General features: G+C 34.8%; 2 protein-coding genes across 3 annotated transcripts; one reads left to right on the top strand and one right to left on the bottom strand.

Moving 5' to 3' along the window:
- Nucleotides 1–228: 228 nt before the first annotated feature.
- On the top strand, nucleotides 229–3890 carry LOC140882445 (BTB/POZ domain-containing protein At1g03010-like). 2 transcript variants are annotated; one of them, XM_073288453.1, is made up of 4 exons: nucleotides 229–675; nucleotides 1761–1827; nucleotides 1917–3107; nucleotides 3197–3890. In XM_073288453.1, the coding sequence occupies exons 1-4, from the start codon at nucleotides 584–586 to the stop codon at nucleotides 3740–3742; spliced, it is 1896 nt and encodes a 631-aa protein (XP_073144554.1). In that variant the 5' UTR covers nucleotides 229–583; the 3' UTR covers nucleotides 3743–3890. The 2 variants fall into 2 exon arrangements, with proteins under 2 accessions (XP_073144554.1, XP_073144555.1); XM_073288454.1 differs by lacking the exon at nucleotides 229–675 and adding an exon at nucleotides 1495–1597 and having other exon boundaries at nucleotides 3197–3889.
- LOC140882446 (NAD(P)H-quinone oxidoreductase subunit T, chloroplastic) lies at nucleotides 3854–4872 on the bottom strand. The gene is made up of 2 exons (XM_073288455.1): nucleotides 4453–4872; nucleotides 3854–4361 (listed from the first exon to the last, which is right to left on the bottom strand). Exons 1-2 carry the CDS (start codon nucleotides 4761–4763, stop codon nucleotides 3941–3943), a joined length of 732 nt encoding a protein of 243 aa, XP_073144556.1. The 5' UTR covers nucleotides 4764–4872; the 3' UTR covers nucleotides 3854–3940.
- Nucleotides 4873–27715: the final 22843 nt, after the last annotated feature.

Genomic DNA, 27715 nt, shown 5'->3' with positions numbered 1-27715 from the left:
CCATAGAGTATGTGATAAACTCATATTTGCCGCCCACTTGAATTAGCTTTACACATAATTTGTGTAATTTTAAAACCAATATGTCATTATTAATTAGTGGTAGCTTTCAGGCTTTTGCAGCACCCATGCATGATTACAGACACCCAAAAGCACCGCACCCTTCTGGATTCCTGCGATTATTCAAACACCAAATCAACGAATAAACAAAAGTCACTCACTCCCCACCATTCCAAATATATTCCCATCTTTAATTAGTTCAAGATTAAGGCTTATTGTTTTTGTTTTAAAATTAGAAACAGTCACTAAAGATTGTGGCTTTTCCAAATCTTTAATTAGTCTTGAATATTGAGTTCGTGTGTGTCTAAGCTTTCCCTTTACTCCAAAGCTTGCTTTAAAACACACTAGTTTAACCCAAGAAGTGCTGCTGCAATGGGATGCTTGAAGGGTTTCTGTAATATAGTTCTTGAAGCATTCTTCTAATAGTATAAAGTGAAGCAGAACATTTTAGTTAGTTCTGCAGGTAAAAAGAAAAGGTAAAATCTTTTCTGGGTAAAAAAGCTGAAGTTTGGAGGTTGTTTAGGAAATGGGTGTTGTTACTGTTGCTGAACTGAAGCCAAGTATATCAGGAAAGAGGCCCTTTCGTCCTAGTTCAAGTGCAAGAAATGTTACTGAATGGTAAGATTTTCTTGGTTTTTCAAACTTGTTCATGCAGTACCCCTATACCAAATCAAATAATATGTTTGCTTATGTTATCTCATTTTGTCCCTTACTACATATATACATCATTCATGTGATCCTGTCTTTCTACAGTTCCTTGGAAATGAAATAAATGGTGACATTTTACCCATTTTTTGAATTCCAAATGTGGGGCTTTGGTTCCACGATGGCCCATTAGTCAGATGGATTAGTGGGGTAGTATGTTTTTGCTTCTTGGCTTGTTCCAAGTGATCGACATATTGAGCTATGGTAACTTGATAATATAACCGGTTCCGTCGCTTCGATTTGTATGTACGAACATATATATATCAGATTATTGACTATGAGGTATGATGTGCTTGAAAACAAGAATCCGGCGAGTGTATATTTTGCTTTGATCCTGTGTTAGGTATATTGGTAGAAGTTCACTTTTACAGCTACGACCATTGAATGTGACAGATCAAACTATTGACTCACCCAAAACTGGTAAGAAATAGCAACTCAAAAGTTCAAAATTTCCGGTGTATTGATTGCAACATGCATGTGCCTTGTCATGAAAACCGATACTTATGTTCACTAGTCAATAATGTCTTTACTCTGTATAATGTACGGAACAATCAAGACTAGCTGTTGAGGCCCCAGAGTGCTTCTGGTTTCTCTTCAAACAAAACAAAATAAACACAGTTTCCGTGGAATCGGAGCACCACAAGTTATAATTAGCTCAATCTTGCAATGCCTTTCAAAGAATAAGTTAAAATGTTTTGTACTTTTTCTTATCTTTGAAATGCCAGCCTTGTAATTTAAGCAACATGGTTTACTCTATTTATGTCTCGAGTGTTCTAATGGGCCATTATGCATAAGGAAAGATTCTCAGGACCAAGATGAGTAACACAGGCCGCAGGTTTCATAAGATTAATGTTGAATATTTGTGCTTCAGTATCATTAAATTCATACATGGGGACGCATGTGTAGGACAAAACATGATGAATTTATTCCATTTTCTTCTGTTTTTATTCTGGGATGTAAATTAAACTCTGTTGATTTGATATTCTTTCGTGCTGCAGGCCGATATCTGATGTTTCCAGTGATCTAACAATTGAAGTTGGAACGGCAAATTTTGCTCTTCACAAAGTAAGGACTAAATAATCAAGAAATGGATTATATATATATATTGGCCATTAAAACGAAAACCTCAATTTAATCTTCTATCTTTTTTGCAGTTCCCTCTGGTTTCTCGGAGTGGTAGAATACGGAAATTATTGTTGGAAGCAAAGGATTCCAAAGTATCTAGGCTGAATCTCTCTGGTGTTCCTGGTGGATCACAGGCATTTGAGCTGGCTGCAAAGTTCTGTTATGGGGTAAACATCGAGATTACGCTAACAAACGTTGCTATGCTGCGATGCACAGCACATTTTCTTGAAATGGTAGAAGAATTTTCTGAGAAGAATCTTGTATCCAAGACTGAAGTATACCTTAAGGATACTGTCCTCCCAAGTATACCAAACTCAATATCTGTGCTTCATAACTGCGAAAATTTGTTGCCGATATCTGAGGAGATTAATCTTGTCAGTAGATTAATAAATTCGATTGCTAGTAATGCATGCAAGGAGCAGCTAAGTTCAGGATTGTCTAAGCTGGAGCATAACTTACCATCAAAACCCAGTGCAGAAAATCCTGCAGATTGGTGGGGAAAGTCGCTCACGATGTTGAGCCTCGATTTTTTCCAAAGGGTTCTGTCAGCTGTCAAAACGAAGGGATTGAAACAGGACATCGTGTGTCGAATTTTGATAAATTATGCTCAGAACTCTCTTCATGGCCTTGTGGTGAGAAATTCTCAGTTAGTTAAAGGGAGTAACTCAGATCTTGATTTACAGAAGAAGCAACGAGTCACCATTGAAACGGCTGTCGGTTTACTACCATCCCAATCAAGAAAGAGCACGGTTCCAATGGCGTTTCTTTCAAGCTTGTTGAAATCGGCAATAGCATCATCGGCTTCCACATCATGCAGAACTGATCTTGAGCGGCGGATTGGTCTGCAATTGGACCAAGCGATTCTTGAAGATATTCTGATTCCTGCAAGTTCCCATGGAATCAACCACGGCCCCTTGTATGATGTAGATTCAGTCCTGAGGATTTTCTCGATTTTCTTGAATCTTGATGAGGATGATGATGAAGATGATCATAACCAATTAAGGGATGAAAGTGAGATGGTCTATGGATTCAACAGCCCGGGATCACCTAAACAAAGCTCGATCATTAAAGTTTCAAAACTGCTGGATAATTATGTTGCAGAAGTTGCACTCGATTCAAACTTAACTCCATCAAAATTCATAGCACTTGCGGAACTACTTCCAGACCATGCTCGCATGGTATACGATGGATTATACCGAGCTGTGGACATCTTTCTTAAGGTAAACTAGCTATGACCTTCACAAAACATGACTAACATTCTGTATAAACATCAAGTTTATAATGTTCTCATTTTCTTATGAACCAAAAGGTTCATCCAAACATAAAGGACTCGGACAGATACAGGCTTTGCAAAACAATAGACTGCCAAAAACTCTCTCAGGAAGCCTGCAGCCATGCAGCTCAAAACGAACGGTTACCAGTGCAGATGGCAGTTCAAGTGCTATATTTCGAACAAATCAGATTAAGGAACGCCATGAATGGAGTTGGGGGGCACAACCAGTTTTTCTTTGGATCGATGAACGGACAACAATTTCCCCAGCGTTCTGGTAGCGGTGCAGGAAGTGGATGCATCTCACCTAGAGATAACTACGCTTCGGTAAGAAGGGAAAACCGTGAACTGAAGCTTGAAGTTGCAAGAATGAGAATGAGGCTAACCGATCTTGAAAAAGATCACGTCTCAATGAAACAAGAGCTCGTGAAAGCACACCCCGCCAACAAGTTATTCAAGTCATTTACTAAGAAGCTAAGCAAGCTCCATTCCTTGTTCCGGGTTAAAGATAAGCCCATAGGGGGCAAGCCTAGTTCTGAAAGTCGGTTTCTTTTTCCGAAGAGAAGACGTCATTCTGTGTCTTGAACTTGTTTGTTTACATGTAAATAAAAGAGAGTATAGGATCACCGATGTGTTTTTTGTGTGATTTTTGGATTGATGGTATCTTGTTGGGAAATTTTGTGTTCCATTCAAATGTACAACAGCAACATGTTTTTTTTTCCTTTGTCTGATTTGTGAGCTATATATGATCTTATTTACATATATGCTTCTCCATGCCTATAACTAGTAAGGTTCTTTGAAGAATGCAACATATATTATACAACATATGGCAAATATAATGACCAAAATATCGAAAGTAAGAGCTTGCTTCGCCTGATCATTGAGCTCCATGTTCCTTCCTCCGAGTCGATCCACCATATCTGGAATTGATTCCCAATTCTCCAAATCTTGAATATATGGATCTTTGAGCTTAATCTTCATTTTCTCAGCTTCCCTGCTAGCTGCCTCCTGAGCCAGAGTCCAGTCGTAAAACTTGCGCTTTTCGTCATCACTCAAGACATTGTAAATTTCTCTCAATTTCATGAACTTCTCCGATGCTGCTCTTAGAGGCAGCATAGTTGTGTCCGGATGGTATTCCTTCGATAGCCTCCGGTACGCGGCTTTGATTTCCTCCAAATCAGCATTTGCAGCAACTCCCAAGAACCTGATTGGTAACCATTCAAATAAATTATCAATTCCAAACTCCTCATAGACAAGAAACTACGCGACGAAGATTAAGAATATAGATTGCATACTGGTAATAAGAATCAGACGAATTGCTGAGCAAATCAGAGAACTTTTTGCCCAGATGGTCATCTTCCACTTTGTTCTGCTCCTTGTCGGATCCCGACGTGCTTGCACCAATCCATCCTTCCTCCTCGTTGTCCCAATGAATCCTAGTGTCGACACCAGGAGGCGCCCTTTTTCCTCCGCCCGAATCTTGCACGGCCCGGACCAGGATTCGGCTACGGTGGCTGGTTTTTCTTGGCCTCGGCCCCAGTAATTGGGTAATGCTGGTTCGGGTCCGTAGAAAAAGAGAGTATGACATCGCAGATGGAGAAGCCATGAATGGAGTCCTCAAGTTGTGAATTTGGTGTTCAGACGAAGGCAGAGGTTTCAGCTCCTCATCTTTCTGTGTGGCTCAGGATTCATGCTCCAAAGAATTACGAAACCCAACTACTTGACTACACTATTTGTCTTTCCCCACTCGTTTATCATATTTTCAACAGCATTAATGAGTATTTTATCACTTGGCTATGTTTTAATTTCTTAATTTTTATTGATTCTGTTGCTATAAAATAGAGTATAGATTAATGAAATAATAATGTCTTTGATTACCTGATGCGCACCGAAAAGTAACGGTTGCGAGTTCTCATGTCATAATAATTTCTTTGACTATCATCACAGATTCACATCCATAATATTGCAACATTCTCCTTTGGATGTCATTTTTGATAGATTCGTTTCGTTAAAACCTTACTAAAAAAAACTCAAATGGGAAAAAAACCTCGTGAATGAAAAAGAGTACGGAATTTTTCGTTGTTGCTTAAATGTCTTGTTAAAAACCTTAGTTACACATCATGAACAAGGGAAAAAGAATGCAGTTGAGATTAACTCCCTCCGTTACAAGCATTAATTGAAATATCTAAGTCGTGACATTCAGATCTTATCAATTTCTCAAAGTTGATGTGGGCAAAGATCCACCAGATTATCACTTGAGTGAATTTGTTGAACTTCAATGCCATCTCCCTTCTACATATCATGAGTGGAAAGTGATAAGTGGTTCGTCCTATCACCTTTGATACATCCATCTTTTAGTTGGGCAATACTTGATGCATTGTCTTTGTAGAACATTATCGCCTCATTTTTACTAGAAGACAAGCCATATTCGTCTTTTATACGACGAGTTATCGATCTCAACCAAACGCATTCTCGACTAACTTCATAGATTGCAAGTATTTCTACATGGTTTGATGAAGTGACAACTATAGTTTACTTCGTAGATTGCTGTTAGACCCTTGAAGTTGGCTCGAGTTTGTGGCACGAATGTGGAGTGCCATGATGCTAAGTGTTGGTGCCTAACACTTAGTTATGTTGGTGCATAAAATAGACATAGTCGGGTTGTCTAAGTATATAAACAAGTTATCACATTCCGAGAATGTGTTTGACACAGAAAAGTGTTGGCAACATTGAGCTTGGTTGGGTGGACTAAGCTAATTAATTCGAGTTGGACTGATTTCAAACATGAAGGGAGACGTTTTATGATATGTTGGGGGCTTGAGAATGGTCTGTTGTACTATATAAGCAAATCGTCCCCTTGGAAGTATGCATGCACAACCAAGTAGAATGCAGATAGGATGCATGCATGTGGAAGTTGCACTTGACCAACCACGTAGAATGCAAATAGGATGCATGCATGTGGAAGTTGCACTTGACCTCACACAAATGCGACTCCTGTCCAAGGCAGTTACTCAAAATTGTGGTTGTAGTTTCAGATTGTATTTTCGTTTATATGTGCCATGAGTTGCACAAGGTATTCATGAGTGTGAACCTTCATTGTATGAAAACATTGACTTTCCTTATTGCATTCAAATTGAGTATGAATGCAAAGGTTGGGTGTTAACCTATAATACATGTGTCTCTTTACTTTGCTGTATTTTTTTGGTTTTCTTGTCTTTGTAAGATCAAAAACTACTAAAAACTTAAATAAAAACTTGTGGGCAGTAGACTAATTGAATTGGTGCGACAATTCAAGCCACACAATACTAAATAACTCAAAATTTTTTTTGATATGTGCTGCTGTATCCTTAGCCCTTGTGACAATTGCCATGATATAGTCGTTCCACCATAAGTAAATAAGTACCCAATTTGTGATCTTCCTTTGTGCAGATTAGATAGATAGTCAGCATCTACATAACCAATCAATTGCAACTCACAAGCATTAAAGTAACATAAGCCCAAATCATGAGTGCCTTGAATATATCTAAATATATGTTTAACTCATTCCAATGTCTTCACATTGGAGAAGCACTATATCTTGAAAAAAATTTACATCAAATGCTATGTCCGACTCGTGATATCGACGAGGTACATCAACGGACCAATTGTACTGAGATATGATACTTTTGCGCCAAGTAGTTTTTCTTGCTTATCATGAGGTCAAAAAATATCCATTCTTATATCAAAGATCACACAACCATGGGCGATCATAATAGATGAGCTTTATCCATATAAAATATTTTCAATACTTTTTCTATATAAGTTGATTGATGGACTAAAATCTCATTTGCAAGATGCTCAATTTGTAAGACAAGAAAAACTTTTGTTTTGTCGAGATTGTGGAATACCTCCCAATTTTTTCCATCATAGCAAATCTCATTGAAGTCTCCTCCCACTAACCATAGAACCCTCTGAAATTCCTGCATGCAGCCTAACCGTCAAAGCAAAGCCCAAGATATATGTCGTGAGCTTGCTTCTGGATTTCCATAAAAGCCAGTAAATCTCCAATTCTTATCCCCATGTTGCACCATGCAGTCAATGTGCCCTACCGTATAAGAGTAGATAGCGACATCAAAAGGTTCTTTCCACGAGTATTAAACCCACACTTTTCCATTACAGTTCACTACAAACATACCAGAAAACCGAGTACATCCCTCCACCACTTGCATTGATTTTTCCTCATTTTCGTCTCACGGAGAAAAAAGACAAAAAAAAATTATATAGTTATAAAAAATATGATTTGGAGGAAAAATCCTTTCTAAATATAACCACCTCTCTTATACTAAAATATCTTATTCATATGCATACATATTGAGCCTTATTCGTTGATTGATGTGAATTAGATGTTTTTGGAACTGTATTTGAGTGGCATGGGCGAGGAGTCTTCCCCAGCGAGCCGGAATGCTCATTATAGTTGCTCGAAGTCTAGAGGTATGAGACACGTAACGCCACCTCGATCGAAAGTGTCGGTGAGATGTTGCGGTGTCATTACCTCGGGATCCCAATAGAGTATTGAATTCTTTTGATTATCGGAGTCGTAAATCTCATCTTTGAATTAATGCATTACATTTCTTTGATTACTGAATGATAGTTTATGATTATAACATGATTATGTTATCTTATCTGTTATTGCTTGTTATGTCTCTTTTATTGGAAATATTATTCTCACCAATTTATCCGGCTGTTGTTTTGTCTTTGTATGTGTGCTTGGCAACAGGTGGGGCAGGACCAAGTCAGAGATGCATAACTAGGTGGTCGAGTGGATAGAAGTGAGCACTTGATGTTTTATACGTCGAGTTTTATATTCGAACTTATTATCTATTTTGGATTGTAAACTAGAACCGATGCATGTTCTACGCTTTTGTATATTCGGATAACTTTAGAACGTACTTTGTATTGTATGATGCTAGATCAATGTTTTATGCATGTTGTGGTTTGAGACTTGAGTTTTTGAGTTGAAATTTGGAAGTAAGATTAAATCTGGAATTTTGACCCAGAATCTGTCTCGCTCGAGCGCATGATTGTGCCGCTCGAGCGAGTGAATTTTTACTCTTGAGGCAGGGTTGGTCTCGCTCGAGCGCATGATGTAGCTGCTCGAGCGAGTTGCCTTGGTGGTTCTCGAGCATAAAATTGCTCGCTCGAGCGCAGGATGTTGATTGCGCTCGAGCGAGGCCCCTTTTCTTAAAAAAAATAATTACTTGTCTCGATTATTACTGTTGATTATATGTTTAAGTATCGATTAGATGATTAGAACCAAGGTTCTCACAGAATATAATAAGCTTTTTCAATTAATTTCTTGCATGATTTTGATATAATAACGAATATATCAAATCAGAAAATACATTTTCCATCCAAATTTCACATAAGGCAAAAAAATTGACAGGAAAATGAATTTTACCACTGCTTTGATCACAATTTATTTTCATGGAGCACATATAATGACAAACGATTATCAACTCAAATCTAACATACATATACATATACTATGTAAAAATTGAATTTCTTTTTGTACCCTTCATTTTTTTACTTTATTATCCCACCATTAATTAATCATATCGTGTCTTAATTAATATTGTCAATCAAATATATTTTCTCTATTATGTATGGATTAGAGATATTAATAAAAATATATTTAATTATAATTTTTATACTAATATTATTTCACACAAAAAAATAATTATTTACGCAAGTACATATGGCATGCCACAGGATATAATGTTTATAATTCATCTTTATGAATACAAGTGGAAATAGAGTTAAACTTTTACTTTTATTTTGGGCATACTAAACACTTAATAGTAACTATGAGCTTTTAATGAAATACAAGGAGACTTGATATTCTTGATCTAAATTAAATGTTATCCAAGTAATTTAATTGAGCTTAACAATTTTCATTCAAAAATTATTGTAAAAAACAATAAATTTTATAATTTTAATATAATCTTTAATTTTTTATACTAATATTATTTCACACAAAAAAGTAATTATTTACGCAAGTACATATGGCATGCCACAGGATATATATTATGAGTGTTTAATTAGCAAAAAATACCGTCAAAATGGGCAAGCAGTGCGTTTTTTATGTGCCGGTCATAATGATAATTATATATACGGTAATTTCAATTTTTATCGTGGTAAATTCTATATAAAGTAGGGCTGTTGTAAAATTTATATTTGAACTTACACTTCAATGTATAAATAATGGTATATTAGCTAGGTTCTACAAAAAAAAAAAAAATGGTATTAATTATCACAAAAAATTTAAACTTATTCCGAAATTAAATTTTAAAAAATGAATATTGTATCTAAAATTTCATAATTAATTATTTTAAAAGAAAAATAAAATTATGAAACAGATATTGCTGATCCTAATAAATGTGAGAAGATTTGTTTTTTGTTTAATTTAAAAGAAATTATAGTCAAACTAGGATTTAGATATCAATTATTGGTGCTAGTACATATATATATATACATATGGTAGCCGCACAATAGAAGATTGATTCATTATCTATTTCCCTAGCTTGTTTAAACGATCGAAAGTTGTTTAGTTTCCTAAATATCGATCGATCCTTTGAATTGCTTAATTCTAATTTTCCTCTGAAACTAATTTTTCAATCTTCCACTTGAATTTTGAATGGATACTCAAAACTTCCGGAGGAGAATCATCTTGAAGTTTAAGCTTCCTCCCAGAGAATTACACGCTGCAGATTTAACCAAGAGTCTGAAACCACAATGGGCTACGAAAGCTAGAACTCCGCGCATACCGGTGGTTGATCAGAAGGTTTTGATCGATTCTGAAAAGGTGATCATAGGGTTCGATGGAAACTTGAAGCGCAAGTTTCATGAGGAAATTAATCCTCAAAAAACTGATTCTGGGGTTGTTTCGGAAGGAGAATTAATCAGAGAATCGGAGATGAAGATTATTAATGATGATGATATCAAGAATCTGCAGCAGGTTGTCTCTGAAAAGGTGATCATGATAGGGTTCGCTGATGATTCTGGAAACTTGAAGCTGGAAACTCATGATCAGAGGATTCAAGAAACGTCTGATTCATGGGTGGTTTCGGACCACGCAGATGATCATGGAGAAATCAAAGAATCGGAGATCAAGAATCTACAGGTTGTCTCTAATTCTGCTTCTGTGAACGAAAACGTCGACGCTTCTATGGCGCCCAAGACCCCCAAAAGATACGCTTGCAGTATGTGCAGCAAAACTTTCTCGAGCCACCAGGCGTTAGGAGGCCACAAATCCAGTCACTACAAGTTCACTATGAAAATCTACGACGCCATTGATGATCTTAGACCTAAGAAGCAACGTCTTTTGATCTCCACTACTACATGCAGTCATCAACAAATTGGTGATGATAGGTCGACACATTATACCTGTAAGATTTGTTTCAAGACATTCCCATCTGGCCAAGCTCTTGGAGGCCACCAGAGACGTCATTGGACCGGTAACATGAAGAAGACGCAATCTGCTCCAAAAATCTTGGATTTTGATCTGAATGAATTGCCCAAGGAAGAAGATCATGAAGATCTTTGTGCTAAGTCATGTTGAATCTGCGCGCTTGTAGGTCTAGCACGTTGTATTGAGTTTCAAGTACTGATCTAATTTGTATTAATGAACTATTCAATTACATTTGGAGAAAGTTTTGAGTTGCAAGATTATTAAAACAATTGATCATTTCAGTACTGATAGTAATGAATTACCAGAGATGTCATGAAAATTATATAATATGTAAGTAACCAAAATCATACGAGACACGAAAATATATATGAATCAGTCCATCAAAATTATTTATATTGATTAGATTAAAGACAAAACTAGTCGCATATCGATCGATCTTCAACTAATCGCGTGTACTAAATTTATTTAAAGTAAACAAGAAACTTGTGTTTCAGAGGGTTTTTTCATGTATTTCTAGTTTTGACTTAGCTAGATGGCATATCATATATATATATATATATATATATATATATATTTATTTTTATATATATATATATTTATAAAAGATGGTATATATATCAAGGGTGAAGCACATATATAATTGCATGTGTTATTGAATGAATATTCCAAACTATAAATTAAGGTACAAACACATGCATCCTGATTAGTAAACTTTTTGCTGAGCTATCTCATATAGCATCTCTTTTTTTTTTTTGGGAGGGGGGGGGGGGGGGGGGGGGGGGGGGGGGTCATTACTATTTTTAGAGCATGATTTGTTCTTGTTATTGGCCTTCAAATCCAATGCAATTAGGAGCTAAAATCACTTCTGTTTTTTTTTTAAAATAATAATAATAAAAAATAAAAAACACTTTAAAAAGTTAAGCTTATTTAAATTATTTTTTTACATTACAAAATCTTTGTTGTTCACGAGCAAATTGATTGATAACAGGGTGTTTGTGGTAAAATGGGATGAATTTGAGTCAAATTATCAAGATGTGCATGAAGAGGTGTTTGATACTTTTATTGCTATCTTGGAGTATAAATGTTTCAGGATGCATACGATTTTCATGATATTCAATTAGTAAGAAGAAATTTTGGTAAACTAGTTGATCAAATCCTTTTCGACAAACTCTTGAATTAACTGCTCCATCGGATTTCTTCATTTCTTCGTGCCAAAATCACTGGATCTTGCTATGTCTATCCTTGGAACTGAGATGCAATGTTTCATAAAATTCAATTCAAATTAAATTATAAAATTTTTCGATATAGGGTAGATTCTTTTAGGATAAAAGTGGAGTATTGGGCCCCAAAATATATCATAACCTTAATTATTTAGGATTAATGTTAGTTTTGTACATGTGATATGGATATGTTCAAACTTTTGTGAGCCTGTGAATGCATGACAAACTGAATGTGAGAAAAATGTTGGAGAAGCTTTCTTCTTTCAATTTAAACAATAAGTTTAGATAACATAATATCTTACCTTTGTAATTATATTTATTCGTTCATCATCGTACCCATATATTAATTAATGCATGAATATTATTTTACATTTATTCCCTATTTTAAATTAAAATAAGGTTTTCGTTGGATGTTAATTGATATTTTCTGGACCATATATAACATCCGTGGAAATACTTCACCCAAAATGTGCTTCCGGCCAACTCACGTTTGCTTTCCTCAACGTTTAAAACTTCCCCAAACACTGCTTTATTGACCATATATATATATATAAGATTGTATATCAAGGATGAAGCACATAATTGCGGATTTGGATCCCCTACTGTGGGGATCCCACATTAGGGGGTGCTGTGGAGAACAGCACACGTGCCTTTTCATTTTCTTTCTTTTTTTTTTTTGTTTGTTTTCTGTCTTTTTTTTCCCCCCCAGTTTTGTAATTTTTTTTAATTCTTTAACTCAACAAGTTTGTTTTTATTCTTTTTTAAAAAAACAAAAAACAAAATTGGTTTTATTTTTTATTTTCTAATTCATCCAATTTTCTTTTTAAATTTTTTTATCCAATTTTCTTTTCTTAAAAACAATTTTTTGCCTCTAATTTATTTTTTTTCTTTTTATTTAAAGTTTTTTTTTTAAATTTACAATAAACCAGAGGAAATTTCGAAATTTTGGGACCTAAATGTCCGGGAACGCGAACCCGACATATTTCGTGACTTGAATATTTCGGACCGCGTATATTCGGGATCTCTCGGGTAGGGAGAATAAATTCTGATTTTTTTTTTTCATTTTCAAAATTTCGTTCAAAAAACACAAAAAAGTGATTATTTATTTAAAAAATGTTATTTAAAAATTTATATTTCTAAATATAAAATAAATATTCGACTTAAAGCATATAATATTAAAATATTTATGATAATGCTTCAAGTTTTTTTGGTAAAAGAAGAACATTATACGATATATCATATAATTATTAATAAAATATTATGATAAAAATTATTGGATAAATTTTAGTAAATGGATTGTCAAATTGCATCTTTTATTCTAAATATTTGTTCTAATTAGATAATTATAAATATAAATTAATTAAATTATTAATTTAATTTTTAAAAAAAGACACAAAAATAAAATATCATTTCGTGATTCTACTATACGATCGTTCCAATAATAAAAAATTGCGTGAATTAAGTCAAAAATTAATTATTATATGTGTTGAAACACAATAATATTTAGCTCAATCTATTATTAAAATTATTAATAAAATATATTATAATATTATTTCAAGAGGGATCGAGAATTTTCTCGGGATAAGCTTTTATTCCCGATCTCTCTTCCGATATTAATCTAGACGGGAAAAATTGCAAAAACTCTGTTCGAGAAAATGTTGGGTTGTGGTTTTTTCGGGACGAGAATGAAATGCAATTCAAGAAGAGTCGGGATTTCGAGAATTTTTGTCGCCCCTACAATTTTTGTAAAAAAATAAAATAAAATTGGATATATTAGAAAATAATAAAAGCCAATTTTGTTTTAAAAAAAAAAAGAAAAGAAAAAGGAAACCTGTCGATTAACTTGAGTTAAACATATAAAAATATAAAAACTTAAAAGGCAAAAACAAAAAAACAAACAAAAAAAAAAAGAATAAAAAAAAGGAAGTATCTGGAAAAAAAGAAAATGAAAACAAAGGAAAAAAAAAAAGGAAAAAAATGTCGTTTCCTCCACAGCACCCCCTACCGTGGGATCCCCCACAGTAGGGGATCCTGATCCCATAATTGCATGTTTTGTTATTGAATGAATATTCCAAAACTATAAATTAAGGACAAACCCATGCATCCTGATTCGTAAGCCTTTTGCTGAGCTAGCCAATATATATAGCATCTCTTTTTTTTTGGGTCATTACTATTTTCAGAGCATCTGTTAATCTTGTTATTGACCTTCAAATCCAATCCAATTAGGAGATACAATCACTTTTGGTTTTTTTTTAAAAAATATTTAAACAAAAATACTTTAAAAAGTTGAGCTTATTAAATTTTGTTTTTTACATTACGACTCTGTATCAAAACGTACCCGTAATATCCGACTTGGTTTAAGAATTTTAACCCATCTATAATAAAAAATATATTCCTTGGACAAACAAACCTTTTGTAATTTCATAAATCAATAAAGAAAGAACTATATATGACACATCATGAAAAGAATTAATTTCATTCATGCATTATCCTTAAAAAAATCGAAATATTTTAAAATCCATATTTTGGTAAAAATATTTGATATATTTAATATTGGTTGTATTTTGAAATCCGATTCGGTCCGACATGGATAACTATGGTCTTAATATCGTCATGTTGAATCTGCTTGTAGGTCTAGCGTCAACTTCGATCATATTTCAGGGCTATATAGCTAGCTAGGTGATTAGTTACTTTTCTTTTTTAATTTCCTTGTGGGGTTTTGTATTGAGTTTCAAGTACTGATCTTTGTATTAATGAACTGTTCAATTAGGCACTCCCATTTGGAGAAAGTTTTGAGTTGTAAGATAATTAAAACAATTGATTTCAGTACTCATAGTAATGAATCATCAAAGATGCCATGAAAATTATATATGTAAGTAACAAAAATCACACGAGATAGGAAAATGTGAATGAGTCCATCAACATTAAAGATAAAACTAGCTAGTCGCATCAATCGATCTTCAACTGATCGCATTGTACTAATTTATTTAAAGTAACCAAGAAACTTGTGATCTAGAGGGTTTTTCATGTATTAAACTTGTAGCTAATATATATAGCATCTCTTTTTTTTTGGGTCATTAGTATTTTCAGAGCATTTGTTCTTGTTATTGGCCTTCAAATCCAATCCAATTAGGAGCTACAATCACTTCTGTTTTTGTTTTTAAAAAACAATAATAAAGAAAGAACTATATATGACACATCTTGAAAAGAATTAATTTCATTCATGCATTATCCTTAAAAAAAATCAACATATTTTAAAATCCATATTTTAATAAAAATATTTGATATATTTAATATTGGTATTGTATTTTGAAATCCGAATCGGTCCCACATGGATAACTATAGTCTTAAAATAATGAATTTTTTATAATACATAAAAATAGAAATCATAAAGCTTATATCGATTATATGAAAGTAGAAAATATAGAAGGATAATTAAATAAAAAAATAATGAAATCAAATATTCCCAATAGGCATACAAAAAATGTAATTGAAAATTTTAATTTATTAGGCATTACCTCTAGACTTGTCAAATTGGGCTCGGCCCGTCGGGCCGGCCCGCCCCGCCACGGAAATGGGTTGGGTTGGGTTGGCCAAATCTCAGCCCGTTTGGAGGCGGGCCAAACGGGCTGAGCCCGCGCGGGTCGCGGGTTAGGGCGGGCTGGCCCGCCAAATATTTTTTTAATTTTTTTTTTGCAAAATTGTATTTTTTTTAGTGTTTTTTATACATATTTTTTAGTTTTATTGAACTTATTTTGAATGAATTTTGATGATAATAAACTATGTAGTATTTTTACATTTTTTTCATATTTTTTTTTACTAATTAATTTTATATATTATTAAATTTTAATAGTAATACTTTTTAATATTGATTAAACTATTTGATTAAATTTTATTTTTCATTTTCTTACCATTTCAAGTGTTTTTAATTTTTTTTTTGAATTAAAAAATTAACATTTATTTTATAAAAAAAATTATTAAAAAATTAGGCGGGCCGGCCCGCCCAACCCGCGGCCCAAGGCGGGTTGGGTTGGGCTGAGCATTTGGAGGCCCGCCCCGCCCCGACTAAAGGCGGGTTGAGACGGGTTGCGGGCCGGCCCGCCCCGCCGGCCCGTTTTGACATGTATAATTACCTCGGCTCATGGTCACATGATTTTTTTTATAAAAAAATCTCCATACTAAATTTTCATGTTAAAAAACAAGTTTGAAAGAGGTTTTTCAAATAAAGTTGAAGGATAATTTTGTAATTTCAAGTACAATGTGTAAGCCAACATGTGACTCAATTGTATATGTAGCATTTTCCATATGAATTAACCATTATACATAATTTTGAAAAATAGTCATATAATTGTAGAGAATATTGTAATTTTGATATTGTAAATGTCTTCCACTCTCCATCTCATTTGTTTGTCTATATTGTTAAATTTCAGTGCTAGTTTCTTATATTTGTTTTCTTTTTGTAATTTTTTTTTGACAAGATACTATTGTAATGTCGATGCAATGCTAACATGACACTACTTGCATTATCATATAAACACTTTCAGAAAAATTTATTAAAATTATAAAAACAAATTAAAGATGCACGATTAACATTGAAATTTGATAACTTATAAAATAACTTTAAAAATCGCGTTGGATCAAATTAAAATCGAAAACATGTGACTTAAATGAAAATTAAATAGTCAGCAGAAGTCTATATAAAACCACTTATGATAATAACACTTATAATTTGGTCATTTATCTTTCTCGAATAACACGCATTTTTTTAAGAGAATAACAACGATATATTTAAGTAATGCGCATCAGATTCACTATAATCACGCATTCATTCACTTTCCTAATTCTATATATCATTAATTCATCCATCCTCTAAGCACAATTGAATGGATCGGAGTAAATATTCAGGGAGTGTTTTCAATTAATAAGATTTTTTTGGCCTAAAATATCAATCTTCTTTGTTTTTAATTTAGATTTTGGGTTACTTTTGTTTAATTAAATTTAAATCTAAAAATGAGTGGGAGTGGGATGATGATTCTTCTTCTATAAAAACTATTTTGGTAAAAAGTTAGCATGTCAATAACTTCTTTATCAAAAACCACTCAGTTCTTTCATCTTTCACAAGTTCTTTCAATACTATTCACTTTTGATTTTTCTTAACTTCTTAATAAGTTATAAATTTAGAGTTAATTGCATACATCATCTCTGTAAAAATCCAAAATTGCTGAAAAAATTGCATGACTATTAACTCTCCGTGTTTTCAAATCTTGAGCATAAATATCCTTCAAAATGCGTAAGAACGTGGATGGGTAAGCTCAAGAGTTTAAAATATGAGGATGCGTGTACTCTAAATTTGAAAACACATTGTTGGGTTTGGAAATGCAACCAATGTTGATTTTGATGACAACAAAACTTATTATTTTGTTTCTAACATATTTAATCAAGTGTGTAGTTGGTAGATCGATTGGAAGTTTTGAGAAACTGGAACTCGAATTTATTCAAGATGGAATTCTGGCGTAGTTGATTGTTTCGAACATATATCATTGCTCGGTGATCCAAATAAATAGCCACTAAAACGATTGGAAAGACTACTCAAATATCTACAAGTCATATCTCAGACCAGATCAATTAGTTCGGATGTTATCCAGGCGAAATGGTAGCCAAAATATCAAGCTGTATGCAATTCATGTAGCAACCAGATCAAACATGACCAGTTTTGGTATTTGGGCCATATCTTCTAGCTCAGTTATCCAAATAGATTGATTCAGTATGCGTTGCGAATCTAAGAATTTGATAGAAATCATCTTTACAAGTCAAATTCTGAATCGAAGCTTAAGAATCTGATAAATCACGATGAATATTTTGGTTTTGCACTGGATGAAGAAAAAGTTCAAGTCTGTATATAGTCTGGTATTGCAAGCATATATCTCTCGTAGAAACTCGAAATTTAGTGATACTTGATTATGTGGAAAGCCAAGAAAAAAGGCTACAACTTTCATGTTTATCACTTTGCCCAAATCAATGAATTAAGAGCTATATCAAGTGAACAAATCAGATTAATCGTGACCAGACCATACCAGCTCGAGTTGGACTAGCTCAATCTTGGACCAGATAAGTTCGAATGGACCAGATCAATTCGAGCAGACCAGATAAGAAATTTCATGATTTCAAAGAGGCAGTGTACACAATTAACCTTAAATTTAATCACTTTTATAAAAGCATAACTCTTGAAAAATACTCCCTTTCTCTTAATTTTTTTTATATATTTTATTTGTTCAACTTATACTTGAAAATGTTCATTCTCTTTTTAATTCGGAGTTATGAAACGTTATTTATTTATTTGTTACCAAATGTACTAGCATTTTATTCAATACCAACTGTATTGTGTGTAATGTGATATATATACGAGTCATATTCATTGATTGGTTGCTTTACCTTATTACCAAGTTAGATATCTTTGTAGGCATGCATGCATCATATACGAAGCAATTTAAACCACACAATTTATGATCAAAATTGAAAGGAATTAAAAAATATACACTTGCAAGAAAATCATTTTCATAAATTACTAACTGAATAAATCATTTGTATCATCTAATCTAAAAGATAATTATATTCAAACTAAGATTTAATTCAATCAGTATAAATACAGTAGAAGGATTCATTGTGTACTTCTAATTATCAGTTTATTTTAAAAAATAAATAAATAAAATTTATTTGCATGTGACCCGTTGACGCATATGAATACTAGTATGTGTGCACTTCCCATTTACCATCATCGACAAAATCCTACTTCCCTTATTTAACCACTACGAGTTTTTAATTATGCCTTTCGGGTTGACGAACGCACTTACAGTGTTCATTGATCTGATGAACAGGGTCTTCCGAAATTATTTGGATTGGTTTTTCTTAGTGTTTATCGACAACATTATGATCTACTCGTGTATGTAGTGTTGATGAGCATGCGCAACACTTGAGGATTGTACTACAGATTCTCCGAGAAAATCAATTGTAAGCCAAGTTCAGTAGGTGTGAATTCTAGATTGACCGAGTAGTGTTCCTTGGTCATGCCATTTATCTGGATGGTGTTTCAGTGGACCCAAGTAAGTAAAAAAGCTATATTGAACTAGTAGCGTCCTACGACAGCTTCAGAGATTCATAGCTTCTTGGGTTTATCAGGGTACTATCGACGATTCATCGAGAATTTCTCACATATTACTAGGCCACTTATGTAGTTTGACGAGGAAGGATGTTCCTTTCGTCTGGTCGGTCGAGTGAGAGCACAGTTTTGATTAGTTGAGGAGTCGACTGACTACCGCAACTGTACTTGATTTACCATCTGGTTCTGGAGGTTACGTGGGTATACAAATGCATTTCTTCAGGGTTTGGGTTGTGCGCTGACACAGAATGGGCATGCGATTGTCTTTGCTTCTAGACAGTTGAAAACCCATGAAGGATATTATCCAGTGCATAATCTAGATCTTGCAGCTATTTTTTTTTCACTAAAGATTTGACGTCATTACTTGTACGGCGAGCGTTTCGAGATCTATTATGACCATAAGAGTTTAAAGTATTTGTTCACTCAGGCTGATTTGAACATGAGGCAACGTCATTTGATGGATCTTATCAAGGATTATGATTGTGAGATTAAGTATCATCCAAGATCTATGAATCCATGTGCAGGAGCGCTTAGCTGTAAGGTTTATGTTAGTGATCTTCGCACAAGTGCGGTATCCAGTACAGTTCAGGAGTGTAGTGACCCAACCTGGATCCACTACTAATCAGAGTTTAAATCCTAATTAAGCATGCAATAATAATAATCAGAGATACACTAAGGAAATCCAAAATAAATACTGAACCGACATAATACAACTGGTAAACAAAATTCCAAATATAAAACCCAATTGAAGTAAATTAATAAACTCCTAGCTATTACTCCTGCAGCTCTTGCTTGGACACCAACTTAATCCCAAGTCCTGGTGCAACACCTGTAACTGCCCCGTCGAATAAGATTTCCAGAAAACAAAAAACATTGGATGTGAGCGCTGAAGTTCAATACGCTAGTACGGAAAAACATAAAAATATGATGCATGCAAAATACAATGTCTGGGTATCCATATTTGGGATATACAAATCCAAACGTCTCAAACTGGCGCCTAGAATATGTGCAGTACCGACTGGGGAATCAAACCACTTGGTACATCCACTCACTCCTAACTGGACGCGGATCTAAAATGTACCCTGATCACTAGAGTCGGTGCAACCCGTCAGTCGGTAGGACCCTTAGTGTCACAATGTCCAAACAAAAGGGCTGAGCGACTCTATACGGCTCATCTCAAGGAAACACATGATCAATATGATATGTACATGCCGTATAATATATTAAAACATACATCGCATAATATGCAATCACATAAACATGCAACCCCACTGGCTATCTCAGTCAGTACTTACGTACCTTACTAAGGCAGTTTTAGAAGCATCCATCTAGGTTCCACTACAATGCAAAATACCCATGCATAATCTATTATGCTCTAAAAGCCTTAACTAAGATATTATATATTTCCTAATATTTTAAGGGATCCAAGGTTATACCTGCGTCCGTCATCAGCCCGCTGATGGCGACTGCCTCAAACTTAAGCACAGCTCCGCTACGAATCCGAGACACCTCTTTATCGCCCGAACCTCAGGTAATATGGCCAAAAAGACCCTAAAAACAATTAGAAATGAAGAAAGAAGGAATTGGAATGAGAAAGAAATGACGATCCTCGACCCCATATTTATATACCTCGATCGAAAGCTCCGTTATCCCGTTCGAAAGCTCCGATGTACCTAATCAGAAGCTCCAATCCTTGATCAGTGGATCCGATCCCTGATCAATGGATCCGATCTCTGTATGCGCGCTACGTGTAATGGCTCTCTGGCAAGTGTCCCTGGCTGCTGTTGGAAAGCTCTGATTGCCCTTCGGAAGTTCCGATCTCTCTGTCCCAGGCGTCACCCATGACATCATCAAGCTGACCAGTGCAGTTCGGATGCTCCAAACGCAGATCGGACGTTCCGATCGCACTTGCTCCCGAATGCTAACTTACCTTCCGAACTATACACAGATCGGACGCTCCGATCCTAGTTCGGACCTTTCGATTCCACTGAAGACTTGGGACCCTCTAAACTATTTTCGAGTGTTCTGAACCCATTTTTGCACTCCTTAAACCCATCTGAAAATCCCTTCAAACATGTTTTGCCTCTCTTAAACATGATCACTTGATTAATTACCACTTAATATTTAATTCTGGATACGTGCCACTATATTCTCCCCCACTTAAAAGATTTCGTCCTCGAAATCTAGGGTAATCCCTAGAACGTAACATAGACCAACTTATCACACTCACTGATGTCTCGGATTCGAAAGTATCGGGTCGAATAGATTTCGACAATCCAGACCTCGCTAATATCTGCATGGTCTGCCCTATCTGAATCTCATCAAAGCTTTAAGTGACAAGTTTAGCGCTGAAATAAAATTCATGACAACTCTTTACTGACTGCAATTCCATAATATACTAGAATCTTAAGCAGCACAACTATCGAAAATCTCATACCTAAAAAATGATTACAAAGAATCAAATTGTCCAAAAGCAAAATTAGTCTAAATCTATAATAATTCGGCAACTTCGAATTTCAATCTAACTTATCACCCAGAAATTACGTCAAACTTACTACACAATTACTATGCAATACCTAAGACTCCAACATATCTCAAAGTTTTGTCGATTATCACAATAGCTACTAACTGGATATTGATAATATTCTTCTGATATCCAGCCCGAATATCAACTAACTATGGATACATACAATTACTCTTGCCAACATTCGTCAGTCCTCTGACAAAAGTAAGATACCTCCACACTATATTTTCTATCTCATTGACACTAACACTGCATTCTCAATGTTTAACACCAGACTTACCATTGTTCATCTCAAGATTTGGATCTATTCGTTAAATCTCTAAGGATCTCATCTCAGAGTACATACTCAAGGTATTTTAGTTTATTGAATCTAGATCCTTATACCCGAAAGCATGTCAATCGCGAAAAGAAATGGATGATATCCTCCCAATTCTCTTGTATTATGACAACATCGTTGTCCTCAAATCTTCCTACCTGAAATATACAAGTTATATCCCTTGAGAAATGATCATTGATCTGAAGAATACTCGGATAATTTAGAACCATCCCAGATTCTAATAATTCTAATAATTCTATCTCACTAGTAGAGATAATATCAAAATTTGCACTAATGGTTATCTTGCCACAGATAACAAGTCACAAACAATTCTTGACTCGCTTACTGGATAAACAAAATTGTTAATCAAGAACAACCGCGGAATTCTCTATACCTTGTCATCAACTAGAAATTTCTCGGATCGATTCCATCAAAACTACTATATTATCGGCATAACGCATCCAAAATACATCCTGGAAAATCAACAACAATAAACCCACCAGACCTGAAAACCATAGGTCTCAGCTACTGTCTTTTCCCCACGTCTAATCATTTGATGCTATCCTGCTATTGCCTCATTGAAAACCCAAAACACTTGCTAGCTATAAGACTCATAACAACTCCTGAGATTGCTACATAAAACATCTGAACTCGACACTTGATCTATCAGTCCACAACACTGATTTCTAAGATCAATCTGAAACACTACTCAATCCACTCTCTGAATACTAAGTCCAGAATCACTGCTTTCAAGTGATGAACTCAACGGTAAAAAAGTTTACCTTACCCTTAACTGGGTTCCAACATATGTATCTTCTGATTGATCCCAAAATCACAAGTGCTGAATCTCAACTATGTTCTTCAAACATAAGAAATCTTACAAGTTGGTTTAACACTTCTTTGAAATTTCCTTAAATGACTCAGGAATTCCAATTATACCTAAATCTCCTAATCCTCTGAGGTGTCAATACTGACTAAGTTCTTAAGCATATCTTGCTAACCGAACCGATCCTCCTCTTCCTAATCCATTATAATCCAAATTGTTTACAGGTTAGGCTTAACAATCTCATTTACTAACATTGATCCACTGCGGCTCCTACTTAATAGAGCTATCAAACGGGCCAACCCATGGTGGGGCGGGCCAACCCACCAAAAATCCAACTTTTAGTGGGTCGATGGCGGGCCAACCCACCATCCTGGCGGGCTGAAAATCCTCAACCCAACCCAACCTAAGGTGGGTTGCGGGTTAGGCGGGCCGACCCGCGGGTTGGATCACGACAAAAAAAATAAATAAAAAATATTATAATTAATTATAAATATCATATCATATCATTTTATAAATAAATATTAATAGAAACATATTAATAAAAATTTTAATTATTGATTTCAGGTGTGTAAATTTTATATAAAGTAATTAATACAAAAAAAATCACAATTTTTATTAAAAAATTACATATATAACAATAAAAATAAAAATAAATTATTAATTTTCCAAGCCCGCGGGCCAACCCACTCGGCTCGTGGGCCTAGGAGGGTTGGCCCATCTAGGCCCACCTTTTGTTGGGTTGAAAAAATTTCAACCCAACCCACTTAAATTGTGTGGCGGGCCAACCTGGCGGACCTAACCCAAATTGACGGCTCTACTACTTAACCCAAAAAGATCAATCAAGCTAGGAAACCACTAGTTGATTCCCAATCACTAGAACCTTACACTACAGATCAACAATCCTTGATCTTAGTGATACAACTACTCGAGAACTTCAACACTTGGAATAACAAGACTCCCTTTGGCGATTATTTTCCTAAAAGAGTCAGACACTGACCATGAGTAGTAACTGGCACTAATCCTGTAACATTTTGAAATCTACTACCAATAATGTCCCTGTCTAATTGAGAATGATCACCAAGTCACAAACTCAATAGTAAACAATTTCTTAATCAAAGGATTATCTACTATCCCAGATAATCACTTGTCTCAATAAAACCTCAAATCATAATATCTAATACCAACGATTCATATTTCCTTCCTCTGACCAAGTCAGAAGATACCCACAATTATCTATTGTCACAATCTTTGTGTCATCCTAAATCTATTTACCAAAACTATCCCAATCTAACCCATGACAGACACTCTTAGTCCTATCTTTATTCCATATCAAGGAATCACCCATGTTTATAACAATCCTATCAAGTGACAATTTTTTTATCCTGATTTTTCGACGGAGTCAAAAGTCAGCTAAATTCTTCAGTATATACCCCGTGCTAAAGTCAAATCAAAACAAATTGGTCCTCACAAAAAAACTACTGGTAATCTCCAGTCCGCCTACTAGATCTATCCATCTAGAATTCCCAATAAACAAAATCACCCTGAATAGGATTCTCACCTGAAGAGGAACATTCATTCCAAAATTATCTTGACCACGGGAAAACCAAACTTGGTAATCAATCGAATTTCCTTGGCACTAACCCATTACCAAAACTAAATCTAATGAATTCAGCTATTGCTGAAAAACATCCTGATAGTGATAGCCCTGGCTATCACTGTATAATACATCAAGACTGAGGTAGCCTTTCCTGAAAGCCTATCTGGAATAAACCCTCCAGAAACACCGACATAGGGTCACGCTTCCCCCACCCATCTCAATCGACCAACACAGTCCACAACCCCTGGTATAAACTGTCGTGCCCCCTGATGAAAAACCATCATCACTTGAAAATAACTCCACAAGGTCTGAATCTAAATCAATCGGTCTAGGAAACTATCCAAATCAGAATCATATAGTAACTTAGTATAACTCATGCCCTTGATGAAACACATCATCCCTGGCATCAATCCCAAAAGTCACATACTTACCCAACAATTATAGGAAAATTCCTAGAACTAATCACATGGCAAGTACCTAAAATCTGGTTACTCAAAAACCTATGAGTCACAATAGTCGAAGACTGATCAACTAACCACTGGAATACAAACCCCAACCATCCAATTACTTTAACTACTATTCCAAGTTCTGAAAAATCCCTATTACTATCCCATGTAATAAAATAAACAATTAAATCCATATCAACACGTGGAAAAGATACGCAATGTAACAACATCTAGTACATCAAGATATCGGAAATAATTATACCAGTGAACCTGTTTTAATACAATTCTTATTACAAATCCTTAGTTACAACCTTTAAGAAATTACAACTGCCTAGATTCAATAATACAATGATTCAATTGATTACAACAGAAATACTGTTTACAACAAATCTTAATACAGTATTAAAAATCCAAATACATGCGGAAATATTTCACTCCATCTACTGATTTTGAACGTAAGGTTTCCCGTATGCCACCCGAAAGCATCAATACATGCATGCCGGACAGACCTTTTCCACACAATCTCCAAAAGATCTCACTAATCTACCGGGTACGTGATAAGTGTATTTTATACACTTAATTTATATATGCTTTTAATTGTTAATTATTTGTTTCGAGCAGATTTATGTGGGTGTTTTGTTGTTTTTGTGCTTGCAGAGAATTATTGAATTTATTTGGAAAAGTGATGAAAAATGAGAATTTGTAAAGAAAAAGAAGAAAAAGAAGAAAGAATAAAAGAAAGAAGAAAAGAAACGATCAGAAAAGAAGAAGGAATAGTATTGGGCTTCTTATTGGGCTTTAAAAGTCAGCTTTTGATTTAGCGCTAAAAAGAGAAGTGAGAAGAGCTAACGCACAATGCTATGTTTCTGGGAGAATTGAGATTTTGAGTTCAAGGCGCGCCCGCCCTATAGCTGTTTGGAAAGTTTTATTATTTCGGGTAATTAATTCTTGGGCTTGATTTTGTGGGCTTTTGTACGCAATATAAAAAGGAATTCTTATCAGAGGAGGGAGAAGAGCCGCCACAATATTTTACACAGAAATCAGAAGGTTTGATCGTGATTTGCTGAGGATTTATCTGGAGCTTAACTTGAAGAACGAAGATGGAGTTCGATCGATCGGACACGGCGTCGACGACGGATTTGTTTCTTATCTTTTATTTAATTCTGAACATGTTTGGATTTATGATTTATTGTTTTCAGAATTTTATTATGAACTAATTTTTATAGTCTAGAGGTCGGATGGAACCTGGTGTAGACGCTTTCATGAATTTTTGATTTTATTGAATTGAATTTCTTCTAGATTAATTGTTTTTTCTAGATTTGATTGTCTTTTCAATTATCTGATCAATAATTGATTTGTTATATTTATTTGAAATCATTGCTCGAGAGAGGGGATTTTGAATAGGACATTAGAAACTACACTGTTAATTATTTATACAGCTCGGGAGAGTGTATGATTTTAACAGAGCTTTTAAAGAGAACATTGTTTTGTGATAGATCACTGCGATAAATTCTTAATAGGAATATTGGAATTGATTTGTAGTTGATAAACATTATTTGTTGCTCGGGAGAGGGAAATAATAAACTTAAGTGTTCTTGGCTATTAATTGACTGGAATTCATGAAACTAAATTAATTAGGATTGATTGTTGTTGAAACCAGGTGAAATCTATATCTCTAGACCATTTTTCTCTGATTGATTTTTAATCTGAAAGTTGTGTGCGTGCTTTTAAATCATCTGATTATTTATTTTATTGCAAAAATTCTCAAAGTTTGATTTTCTAGATAAAGTTTAGACTATTTTAATTACAAGTACTGAATATTTTTATTTTACTCCCTGTGGGATCGATATCTGATTTAATCAATATATATAAACTTGACACTCGTACGCTTGCGAGCAATTTTCACAACAGTACGTCACTGTGGTAAATCCCCCGGTGGATGAGATACATCATGACAATCTCTCCAACTGCTTGTGGAGAATCTTCAGAGGAGTGCTATCCAAGTTGAAAGTAACATGTATGTAAGCATCACACGTGTCCCAACAAATCCTCTGCCACTGCCTTTGGCAACTGGTACTCGATCCAAATCTAGGATCCACATGAGTCAAAATTTTGATATCTCAAACACGATCCTTCTCTCATGTCCGAGCTTACTGGAATCCCATAAGCCAAGACTTTGAAAATCATCTCGATGATGATAGTATTCGGGAAAATCCAATTGCCTCGTTATCATCACATCTGATGTATTAATCTTCATTTATCATAGATAACCCAAATATCCAACACTATGTCCCAAATACTCATATTTCATGCTCTGATACCAATACATGTAGTGACTCAACCCGGATCGACTACTAATCAGAGTTTAAAGCCTAATTAAGCATGCAATTACAATAATCAGAGATACACTACGGAAATCCAAAATAAATACTGAATCGTCAGAATACAACCGGTAAACAAAATTCCAAATATACAACCCAATTGAAGTAAATTAATAAACTTCTAGCTATTACTCATGTAGCTCTTTCTTGGACACCAACTTAATCCCAAGTTTTGGTGCAACACCTATAACTGCCCCTTCGAATGGGGTTTCCAGAAAAAAAAAAAAAACACTGGACGTGAGCTCTAAAGCTCAATATGCCAATACGGGTAAACATAAAAATATGATGCATTCAAAATACAATGTCTAGGTATCCATATCTAGGATAACAAATCCAAACTACTCATACTGGCTCCTACGATATGAGCAGTAGCGACCGGGGAATTAAACCATTGGGTACATCCACTCACTCCTAACTGGACTCGGATCTAAAATGTCCCCAGACCACTAGGCTCAGCGCAACCCGTCGATCGGCAAGACCCTTAGTGTCACAATGTCCAAAAAAAAGGGCTGAGCGATCCTATACGACTCATCTCAAGGAAACACTGGCTCAATATGATATGCACATGCCGCATAATATATTAAAACATACATCACATAATATGAAATCACATTAACATGCAAACCCGCTAGCTATCTCAGTCAT

This window comes from Henckelia pumila, chromosome 2 (genome assembly GCF_033568475.1).
Source record: "Henckelia pumila isolate YLH828 chromosome 2, ASM3356847v2, whole genome shotgun sequence".
NCBI classification, from domain to species: domain Eukaryota; kingdom Viridiplantae; phylum Streptophyta; class Magnoliopsida; order Lamiales; family Gesneriaceae; genus Henckelia; species Henckelia pumila.
The sequence above is the reverse complement of the archived record's forward strand: the minus strand, read 5'-3'. Positions and strand labels throughout refer to the sequence as shown.

Bases quoted from the DNA above. Each gene is read 5' to 3' on its own strand.
- LOC140882446 (XM_073288455.1), bottom strand. From the start codon at position 4,763: ATGGCTTCTCCATCTGCGATGTCATACTCTCTTTTTCTACGGACCCGA. The intron at 4,362-4,452 runs GTATGCAATCTA...GTTACCAATCAG, and splicing joins TCGTCTGATTCTTATTACCA to GTTCTTGGGAGTTGCTGCAA.
- LOC140882445 (XM_073288453.1), top strand. From the start codon at position 584: ATGGGTGTTGTTACTGTTGCTGAACTGAAGCCAAGTATATCAGGAAAG. The intron at 676-1,760 runs GTAAGATTTTCT...TTCGTGCTGCAG, and splicing joins GCAAGAAATGTTACTGAATG to GCCGATATCTGATGTTTCCA. The intron at 3,108-3,196 runs GTAAACTAGCTA...ATGAACCAAAAG, and splicing joins CTGTGGACATCTTTCTTAAG to GTTCATCCAAACATAAAGGA.